Below are 12,119 nucleotides of genomic sequence, written 5' to 3'. Positions count from 1 at the left end.
ACCTATGAATCTATATTTCCTACAAAACCGATTTTTTATCTTCTACCCGTTCGCTTACCATCTGATCTACTCTATTATGCAACGTTTGCTTCTCGTGTGCATTGATAATATGGGGGGGGGGTGGGTTATAGAATAAATAATAATCGTAACAGTTTCATAAAAATACATAGTTTGTGTGGCTCGCAATGGGCGTTGTGAAACGATGTAGTGGATTTCCAATCGTCTGACTAAACATTATTACAATAATGTGCATTGAAATGAAAAGTAAAAAAAAAACAAACGCACTGATTCAGCGGCATTCGGTAACCGGATATGACACGGTGGTGCACGCGAACACACTCACATACTAGACTGTCTTTCGATCGCTTTCAAAGTGTATGTGCATTTTACGATTGCAATAATAATTATTGTTAATAAAAATCCTGATCAAGACAAGCTTATCAAAACATATTAGACCGACAGATTCCTGTAACATTACAAAAATAATCGATGTATTCTCAGATTACCTCTATTATTAAAAAATATTATAAGACCCAAACTACCGCCTAGTATATTATTTTCAACGTCATTTTAAAGTATTAATAAAATAAGAATGAATAATTTGATTTTGTTATGCGATTTGAAAACTAACAAACAAAACCAAATTTTAATTACATTTTGTGGCTTAGATTAATTATTTTGTCTCTAAAAAATAATTAAATTGTTTGCAAAACAGTAGTAAGTAATACAAGTATAATATTATATAAAATATGTAATGAACATTTTTACTGTTAATACATTACTATGCTTATGTTACGATTTTCCTAGGTGTTATGCGAGTTAGTTACTTTCTGTTACATACAGCAATAACAACAAGGTCATTAACATACAATAACATCATGGAAGTTTGCCAAAAATGTTTGTCTCTCTTAGTCAGATTTAAATGGGCCATACCGATATACTGTATCCTGGTTGACGTATTATATCTCTTTTCATAACATTATAACTTATCAACGTAGTTGTAATAAGTTACACACGATTGTAAATATAAAATATAATTATATATTATATAATTACCTATTATACAATAATAATATACAATCATGTTTACATTCTTTGAAATTTCATACCGTGGACCAATATGCAAAGTAATAATATTTTATCAGATTGTCGATACAAATTAAACTTTAAGTATAGTCCAATAGTACATTGTAATAAAGTTTAAAAATAAAATATTTATAAATAATTTTTACATTCTCGTTAATTTAATCTTGCATGTTATACAATGATGTTTTATAGAATTCTACGGGCATATTTTATACTTACAAAGTATACATAATAATAGATATGTACTATTCTAGATGATATTAAAAATTGTTGGTTGGTACATGATAATAACTCTCTAGTTATTTAGTTTTATGAATATCTTAACCCTTTAAGCAATTTGTGAGCAAACAATTTAAAAGTTAATATTTTTGACAATGATGATACATAAATATTATAATTAGTAGACAGTAGACACACTTGAATAATTATTTTGTTAGTACGTGGCCAGTTAAAAGATACCAGCTGTTTTAGTTTTAGAAATGACAACTCATCGATTTTTTTGGCTTCTAAATAACTTGACATTATTACGAAGGTTTGACTTAATCATTTCGATCAAGTGACCGATCGACTGAGGAAAAATAACGTCACTAGAAAATCTGCCAAAATAAATAGTTCGTTTTGTAGTAAAAAAAAATTTGACATCAAAATTGTCAGCGAGTTTGTTATTAGACAATTTACTGGAAACCGGAAATTTGTTCAATTTTTAACAACGGATAATTTTAAACCAATTGAATAAATGCAAAATCAATTTTGTTTGTAGGTACAAAAAAAACAAAAATATGTTTATTTTTTTTATATAATTTGTAACACATTAACATTTTTGACTCAAATTGAAAATGGTCAATTGTTTTATTTAAATTTGTTTTAAATTATTCTACTATGTCTTATAATTATTGTTGAATGACTTATGTTTACTCAAAACTGTACTTAAAATATTTTCAAGAAATTTGGAGTAGGTAAGTAAAATTTGTAGATATATCAATTAAAACGGAAAATTCAATATTATAATATTGCATTTTCCATTGTAACATGCAAACTATCATAGAATTACGTGAAATCGACTTAATTATTATACGTGTGGCATAACTTTAACGTACCTATATTTATTTTGGTGTTTGCTACCGTTTATACTACTTAAGTAAATCCACCCAATTATTCAACTTATACTTAGCAAAAGTGCCGTTTTTTCCGCAATAACCATATTCGTTGGTACCCATTTAAACAGTACCCTTGTGGTAATCACTAATCATAACACGCCTACTCGTCTTGGGCATAAATCATAATAATATAACATAGCCGTCGTGTAAAAACGAATGCCTCAATACATAATAATAATAATAATAGTAATGTATCGTTTAACATCAAACCAGATAATTACCTCGTGTTTTAAATTTGTAACAATTATAAGTCACAAACCCATTGTAAAATGTCATATATCTAATATACTTATTATAATAACAATAATTGTCGTTATTAGTATTAAACGGTAGCCAACGTTTTACACCGTGCTTTCACGTTATTAGGCACATTTATTGAAGTAAACGTCCTTAGCGCGTTAAAGAAAAAAATGGTTTAAAACCTTAAATTAAATGCAATATGCATTCTCTTTCATCGCTTCGTTTAACGATTAATTCATAACAATAATTGCTGATCGTTCAATGGCTGAGCTGGTTGTAAACAAAATAGATATCTTTTACTTTCAAAAGGTCAGATGGAAATTGAAAAAAATTTGAAAAAAAAGTATTAAACCAAACTTAACATCTTTCGCGTTTCTCATGACCAATCTAATAAGTGTGAATATTTGTATTAGTTTAAAATTTGCTCTTGTCAGATTAAGATTAAATCTAAAATGTTTAGCATCCCCTACATTATTAACTTGTATTCTATGTTGGTATACAAAAGAAAGCAATTCTTACATAAAAATTCGTACTAGGTACTGTCCAAGTGGGTTAACGCGTAGGTTATTTTTTTCAATAAAACTTCCACCGGATTGTGCATGTAAACCACAACCACGTTTGGTATGTGTTTGTCCGTGCGTGTGTGTGTGTGTGTGGTGGGAAAATCTTCAGTGAAAAGTATCGGCCTAAATGGATTGATCCCTCCTCCCCGTTGTCTGTCACGTATACTTGATACTTTATAAAGGACTTGGGTTTAGATTTCGCCGGTATTTCCGGTAATAGGTTTTTTTTGCCCTTTTCGACGGCGGACGGACGTGGCCGGCAACTTTGCACAAACCGTATACCTATCATACCGTGTGTTGTAAACACACACATAGGTAGATATACCGTATAACAATACCGGTTGTGCCGTCCGGTATAATAATGTTATATTATACTTTATAGTATATATCCGGCTGCGTTAGCTTTAGCGTATAATATACGATATGCGGTGTGTGTGTGTGTGTGTGTGTGTGTGTGTGTGTGTGTGTGTGTGTGTGTATAAGCGAGTGAATGAGTGAGTGTGTTGCTTCGCGTTCGCCAGCGCTAGTGGATATTATATTATACAGGCAAACGGCAAGTGGCAGAGAAAATAATATTATTATTATATATGGTCTATAAACGGTCAACCGGACCGGCTGTTCCATTAGACGTCGTGCCGCGTCTAAGTGTGCGAGTGCGTTTCGCAGAAAGTGTGTATAATGTGCATGCATGTCTGGCGACCAACAGTCGGTCGGTTCAGTACGGACGGAGACGCGGTGTCGATTTGTGCGATTCGTTTTATAGGATTAAAAGAAAAATGTACAAGTGTACTCAAAATGCGCGTTAAAAAAATTGACTTTTTTTTTATTTTATAAAAATTGGTTTACTAAAAAAAATTGTCGGTCGAGTGCGTTACGGACGGGCGAAGGTTTCATCAATCGTGTTAGAAAATCAGTGTCGGTCGGTGGGACTTTCGTTCGTTTGGATCGCTCTCGGTGTCGTCGACCCGCCGTGAACTTAGTATTACATATGGTTACCCGGTCAAGCACAATGTTATAATATACACGGTGGATATCAATATTACTAAAAAAAAAAAAAATTATAATCCATACGTGCATTATCATGTCTTGGAGTAAAGGCGTTCCCGCGCAAAGGCGGCCGCGGTAAGTACCGGCAAGCATATCGACTACCTGTTGTAATGGACATTTGACAATATCCGATTGTACCGGCTCTCCAACACTGATCTCGTCAGGAACTTATTTTCAAGACACAGATTATACGGTTTTTGATTTTTTTTCTACCGTACCTCTCTTAAACGGCTCCGTGGCACAAATTAGATTAACAACAACACCTCAGTCATACCCGTAATGTAAAAACCACCCACAATTTTTGATAGAAATCAAACAATTACCTTTCTTACTCGTTTATATTGTTATGTATAAAATGTGCTTGTATCTTTTGGACCACACAGACTATTTGGGCTATTTATAACCTTATATTTTTGGTGCTTGGTCAAACCCGTTCTCGGATAAAAGTTTTGCTATTGAAACTTTTAACTGACTGTGATGCAACAGCTATTTTACAACGATTATTATTTTCATCATTATTAGTCATTCATTTTACTACGATTATTACCAAATTTTAACCAATAGTATGATGCATCAGCTCACCGGTTTTTTTTTTTAAATCTATACGACCAACGCTCATGGTCGTTTCGTTAGCCGTTTTTCCTGTACTATCTTGAGTAAATATAATAAGTATAATATAATATAGAACAGTTTGACTTTGGCGCCTCGTCACGTTTTTATAGAACGGTATGTCCGTATAGATTTGTGAAGCTAACGCGACCGTTATCAATAATTCTGTAGAAAGTTTACACGTTTCTAGATACTAATGTTTTATTTAAAAATAAAAATTTCTCTTGCTCGGCGCATACCCAGACTTCGAACCTTTTGATTATTTTTCGCCTCGATCGTGTGTAATTGGTGCGGTAAACGAGTGTACGTGATATTCCAACGCATACCTCCACAATACAGTTCTTACGGTTAATATAATAATAATAATAAACCATTACGAGTACATGCATTGATCACAACGTGAGATGTCTTTTACCCGTCAGCATTTTTTTAGTATCCTCCGACCAACCAGAATAGTGTATAGTATTTGTTTCCAACTCTACCCCACCTGCGGTAGATATGGCTGTTATGTTCGTTGCAAACCAAAAGTATCGGCATCGTTAGAGCAAAATAATATACCATTACATGACGTTGTATAGGCCTAAATTATCTAGAAATGTCCAAGGTCACCAGTGGAATCGCTAAATTTTTGGGAGCTAGAAAGAGATTTGGAAGTTTCTGGGCAGACATTTCCTATTAGGTTTATCGAGTTGTATAGATTAGAAAAAAGCCCATGTCCCGATCCCGGTAGGTACGTCGTATGAGTTTAACTACTGTTAACAACTGGATACAAATGTGTATTTTTTTTTCTTTCCTGTAAACGGTTTGTGCTGGGTTTATCGAGACTGGTCCATATAGGTACATCGTGATGAGTATTATTGAAGTAGCTGTTGTAATCGCGAGCCGCTTATCTACACGCCAATGTCCAAAAAGCATAGTTTCCTTTTCGCCGATAAGCGTGTACTTTTAAATGTATAATAATATCATTATTACTACAATGTTGGTATTATTATTATTATTATATACTATAATATAATATATATTTTGGTATATCGTTGTGGTTCCACCTCTGTGCATGTATATTATATTATTATATCCAGGGAAACATGTTTCCCATCCCACCGGTCTGCGCGGTTTACGTTACAACACAACCGCCGTCGTCAGCGTTTCATTATAGAAAGTCCGGGAAGTCATCGTCTCCGTCGTTTTGCTGTGCTTAAGACTCGACCAAAAGTAAGTTCGTCATGGAAAAATCGTTGCGACTGATCACCTACTTGGTCCCCAGCCATCCCGTCGAGCTGTACGAGTGCATAGCTCACTTCCTGGAAGACGAACTCAAACTGAAAGCCACGCTGTTCTACGAGTCCAGAGACTCCATCGACCTGTTCGAGACCCGATCGGATCCTTTTACGATCAACGAAGCCGACATAGGTAAGTTACGCTCGTTAAGAGAATTAAAAAAAAAAATTGCTAGACAAATGGTAAAAAAGTAAATACGATTTGTTGTCATACGAGTAAATCGAAATTACCAAAAACCTAGTGGGTAGGTATGTTTTATTTAATTGAACAAACATAACAGTCAAATAGGACCTAATATAGTCAAGTTGTAATAGTTTTTCAGAAAATTTTCTTATTGTTGTAAAAAAAAAAATATATTTTTTTTAAAAGTCGGGTTCATCAATTTGTACTTGTAGATTTTCAATGAAATACCAGTAATAAACGTTTGACAGAAACTGTTGTTGTTAATATAATAACAGGTATTGTTTATTTTTTAAATGCATTAATATCGTTTAAGAATAAAGCTTTCAGTTTCAATTAAAATTAATTTTATTATATTGTATAGTGCAAATCCACATTTGTCCCATTTTATGTAAAATACCCAACATTATTGACCCAAAAATAATTTCCAACAACGTTTTAAAAACAACGTGTTTCAAATGCGACGACTTAAGAGTGGGAGATGGAACTAATGATCAACATGTCGTAGTAGTTTTGTTACTGAAATAGATACCGGGAAATTTAACAGTGTCGATAGACAGAAATCAGTTTAGTTTTATTAGCTGTTCGAAGGATGGAAAACGAAACGCGTACGTTGTTCAGTTCTACCTAATGTCGCCAAGAACGTTTAAATTGTAAGTCGACTTTCACATAAAAAAAAATCGATAACGAACGGTCATTGCACTGATAGCGCGAAATTACATAAGTTATTAGTCATTACAGTCTTGAACGCAGAGCTTATGTATTATTTATGTTACTTATTACTTACTTATGTATTCGTAATAGGAAAATCGCATTTTGTTCATTAAATCTCGCCAAATATTTGATAGAAATATCAACTTACAGATTTTGGAATTATTAATAATTTGACCTAATATTTTAACCATTAACATGATTGGTAATCCTAAATTGCTCTTGAATTGACTACATTATATTATTACATAATAATAATTTATTATTATTATTATTATTACTATTAAAAAATAGAAGTGCAGTTATTTTATGGTCATGTTAAAAAAAAATTTTATCATTATGCCTAGTTAACAATCACCATGACCTTAGAATAAAAATAGATGTATGTATTTATTCTAATTATTTTTAAACAAAAATTTAATCATTTAATTGTTGTATTAGTTATCAAAACTGGGAAACGGTATTTGTAAAATTCGACCTTTAATCATGTTATGCTAAATAAATAATTTAATGATGTTAGAAACTAAAGATTGATTAATTGTCATTTAACTCGGTTAAGACCACAGTCTACAACTGCTGTATGTTTCGATTAAATGAAGGGTTCGATATAGGCAATTTGGGTTAATATATCTTAAATTAAAAATAACACTGGTGTACTTTTATTAGTACGGTAATTGGAAGCTTATTCGAAAAGCTTAATATAATTAGGTAGTTCTAATTTTTTGTTTGCGTAAAAAAATAGAATTATAAAGATATTAAATTAATTTAGAATCTAAAAATTAAAGTTAATATAAAATAAGTTTTAATTTAACTCACCGAGCACAATTCGATAAAACAATATAATTTTGTTCTAAAATATCTTCAAAATAGCTGATAATTTCTGTCTGTTATACAAAAACTACTAAATAACATAGAAATATTAAATTTAAATGACAACCAGTACAAGTTGAAATGAAAATGGGTTACATGTTCCATCGGATAATGCACCGGAAACAGGATTAGTGTGAATAAATGAAATCAGCAATTAACAGTTAGGATTATGTTGGAGACATATTACTATAGTTGACACTTAAAGCAGATACTAACAAATGCTTTCTTAGCAAATGAGATAATAGAATTTTTCAATACATACATATTAACAATATACAAAAAAACATTTTTTCCTAATCTGTTGTGGTAAAACATTATAGGTTTTTTTAGTCCAATGCAGTATGTAAGCTTGAAGAGAATACGCCTAATCAAACATTTCGAACTAATGCCCATTACCCCGGTTTTTTCCCATAAAAAAAACAACAATGAACATTCTGGATACTACGCCGATATTATCATGCATAAAGACGTGCAGTTAGTAGGATTTTTTTAACCGTTCATTACAATTATTGAATTTATCTTGACAATTGTTTTCTTTTATAGGAAAACGGTCAATTCGTTTGTAGATTTACGCGGCAACAGTTGGGCCTATACGAGCGATAGTTCGTTAAGTAGCAGTATATCCATTCAGAAATTGCTACGGACGCACGGAGAAAATTCTTCATTTTTTGGCAACACAATAAGTAAAGACTGATTTTAATATACAATGACTTTGACTAACTATCACACAGACAATAATTTTTTTAAAAAAATCTATTAATTGTATTCTGATACCCGATAGTTCTTCAATAATTTACTAAACAAATCCTGTCTCCCTAAAGACAGTTTGCATCAACTATACCTACTTGATACCTATTTAAGGGATTCTCTCACTGTTAAAGACATTTTCCATAAAAGTTTACATGTAAATTTGTTAAAGAGAATGCAAAACTTTTAACGAGTAAATGAATCAATTCTCATTATGTATAAGTTATAACAAGAACAAGACCGGTACATAATGTTACAATTTAGCCATAAAAACTATAAAAAAAAAATCTTAATCACGTGTCCTGTGTTAGTCGGTGTTAGTTAAATACAACATAATATGGTCTATGTATTTAGTATATATTTATGTTTGAATTGTCGATTTCATAATAATTATACTCAAATTACAAACATTAAAAAAAACGTCTAGGATTTCAAAAACTCAAATTTCACAAATCAAAATACCTTCCGAATAATTCCTATCAATATTATTTTGTTGTTTCTCATTTTTTAGTCAAAAGTATTTAGATTATAACTATATTAATTGTTTCGAACTGCAGCTTTGCTTTTCGACTATTTTTTTTGCTTATAACATTGTAATATTAGGTGCTTATAGATATATGTTTAAAATAACACTGGAAACCTATGTGAGAATTTAAGCTCTTTAACTTGGGGGATTTGTCAATTATTTTAATTCTCCAATATTAATCAAATATACATCTTTTTCAGCAAAGGCAACTCGAATAGTTAAGAAATAATTACTGTGTAGTATGTAAAATATAATAGGGGTATATACTTTTAATTTTTTGTGATGATCAAAACAAATAAAAACAATACAATATGATATTAATAATGTTATCAACAATGTTATTAACATAACAATATTTTATTTAAGCATACCGCTTACGTTTGCAGTAGTAAAAAAATGCAAAACTATACAAAAATATACTTTACTTAGGTGATGGTGAAACTATTAACCGCAATACGTTATGAAAGCAATTTGTTTTACTGGATTATTGTAGCCATGTTATGATAATAATTAAAAATATTTAATTACGTAAATCCAAATTCTGGTTATTTCCGTAGGAACTGGAAATCACTTGTTGTCCATTAAGAAAGTACAAGACAAGCAAGTGACCGCGGCCGCGGTGGACTCGACAGCTTTTTACAACTACAAAAACATTTTACACAAGGACAGCGATGACATCTGTATTTTGGACAGCATCGGTCCGTTGCCCCCTTTTGCGATCGTGTGCAATAAAAACATAAATAGTACGAAAACGACCGACAATGGTGTAATATAAGTAATATTTTTAATAACAACGTGGTATTTATTCTCGTTAGGTGAACTCAAGTCGAAAATCATCAACGCCTTGCTTTACGAAACGTCAAAACGAACGTGGGGAAACCAATTTAAGAAGTTCGGTTTGGTCAAGTTTACCGAAAATTCTGATTACGCTTACACCGAACTGGAGTACTACGATACGACACATAACCAAGGACTTTCTTCGATTTACTATTAACGCAACTTGGAAAAAAAAATATGTTTATGTAAAATGTATACCTGTATTTGTTTTGTTATCTTCGTAAAAATATTTTATACTTAAATTTCGCGTTTATATGTTTTGACTTGTAATGTTTTATCTACATTTTAATACACTCCAAATTATAATGCGGTTGACTTATGAGTTGAGTGAGTTTTGTAAAATCATTTTTATAGCATGTTTTTTACCTTATACTCGTTTGAAAACGATCAATAAATATTTTTATTAATAAACTACCTATTTTAATAGTATTAGTACCTAATTATTTTTAATTTTATTTTATTTAATATATTCGTTACTAGAATATACGAGGCGATTACATCATGATATCAGATAATGTACAAATTCAAATTATAATTATACAATAATTCAGTTATACACATAGTTGTTTAATTTAAGTCTTAATTGTTGTTTGAAGAATATGATTTCAGATCTTAACATTTGTTGTGAACTACTAAGACCAAGTTATGAGACGGTGAAAAATAAAATGAAGTTATTTATAGACAATAAAGTAATAGAAAAAAAATTTATAAAAAAAAATGGTAATAATAAAAATAGTTTTTCAAGATTCAAGATTTTGTTATTCCCGTAATGACTAATACATTAAAAAAAAAACTAAACAGTAAACCTATCTGGATCATACAGCGTACCATGATGTACTCTTTGTTACTTTGTAACTATAGAGACGACCACTAGATAGCGCAATACATATAAAAATTGTTAGGAACGTACAAACGCCTAAAAATATAACTAATACCAGGTTGCATAAATGACAAAAAAAAGAATATATATACACTTGATTGTTTTTTTCAACGTTAATGAAATATTTTTAAGCATAAAATTAAATATTATTTGAATTTTCAGATAACTTTTTTCGTAAAGGTGTAAAGGGTTTGTTTTTCTTTAATACATTTTATAAAAGTTTACGCCTAATTATTATAATATGTGCTTACATCATACACCGTACTTACTATAATTTTTCTAAATAATTTGTTTTAATAATATCTTTACTTCGTAATTTCACAGCTGCTTCATGTATATGCTTTTCACTTGTATATTCGATCAATATCACACTAAAAATACCGGCTGATGCCTTTGTTAAAAAAATGTGTTCTTCTTCTTGTATTCAGACCTTGATGGACGTCTTTCCGGTTTCCATTATCCCTCGCCACTCATTCTCGATAATAATGCGATATATATTTTGATTAAGGACGACGGGATAATGGTTTTAGCGGCAGGTTGTAGGTTTATAAAAAACAAAATTATTTGTTCACAGCGATGGCATTCTATAGATCTACGTACGTTAACGCTAAACTTAATTGAAATTAAAAGCTGTCATTGTCATTCAGAATTTAACGTAACACATAGACTCTGAACAAAACAAAAAAGGATTCCTACAATTTACTTTAAGAAAAACTAATGAATATTATCAATAATATTAATTGCATTTGATAAACATTATAATACGTGTACATTTTTAGACTTAAAATAATATTTGCTATACACTAAAATTGCATTTTGACTAATGTATAGCAAACTATTGTTAGCGTTAATATATGTATTACTTATTAGCTTCCTAGATTGTGTAGATCATTAGTGCCATTGTTACCGATATAAAAAAGTGAGCTATTTAAATATAATAATATGATGTGTAGAAAAATGTTATAAGACTAATGTTTGTAAACAACCGCGATTAATCACATCTTTCCTTCTATTATAATCGACAATTTTTACTCTAAAATTAGTATTTACTTCATTACGTGGAAAATTACATTAAAAAGCATTTAATCTTTAATAGTTCTGTAATATTTATAATACAAAATTATAACAAAATGTATTATGTTACCATTATAGAAGGAAAGGTCAAAAGTGTATACTTGCCTGATACAAAAAATAGAAACTCATTTAGTAATTCATTTCATAAAATATTTATTTTTTAATTTTGTAATTTTCTTCACGGTTACCGGCTATAGTAATTGTGAGGTATGCAAGTTATGTGTCTCGTGAGTTTCCGTTTCCGGGTTAGATGTATAAATGTTAGATGAGCAATTTTCTTTTTAACGTACCTACGTTATATTTTTATACTTACT

At 30.6% G+C, this 12,119-nt stretch overlaps 1 protein-coding gene across 1 annotated transcript; it reads left to right on the top strand.

Moving 5' to 3' along the window:
- Nucleotides 1-4,150: 4,150 nt before the first annotated feature.
- LOC126833564 (uncharacterized) lies at nucleotides 4,151-10,407 on the top strand. Its single transcript, XM_050564984.1, has 6 exons — nucleotides 4,151-4,168; nucleotides 5,782-6,112; nucleotides 8,062-8,215; nucleotides 8,285-8,424; nucleotides 9,572-9,757; nucleotides 9,830-10,407. The coding sequence occupies exons 2-6, from the start codon at nucleotides 5,926-5,928 to the stop codon at nucleotides 10,006-10,008; spliced, it is 846 nt and encodes a 281-aa protein (XP_050420941.1). The 5' UTR covers nucleotides 4,151-4,168; nucleotides 5,782-5,925; the 3' UTR covers nucleotides 10,009-10,407.
- The last annotated feature ends 1,712 nt before the right edge of the window (nucleotides 10,408-12,119 follow it).

The sequence above is a fragment of the Adelges cooleyi genome, unplaced genomic scaffold, assembly GCF_023614345.1.
Source record: "Adelges cooleyi isolate 19-005CV unplaced genomic scaffold, UGA_ACOO_1.1 ACOO_flye_CR_arks_rails_tigmint_CR_PRNA_2, whole genome shotgun sequence".
NCBI classification, from domain to species: Eukaryota; Metazoa; Arthropoda; class Insecta; order Hemiptera; family Adelgidae; genus Adelges; species Adelges cooleyi.
This window is presented reverse-complemented; position numbering and strand designations above follow the sequence as displayed.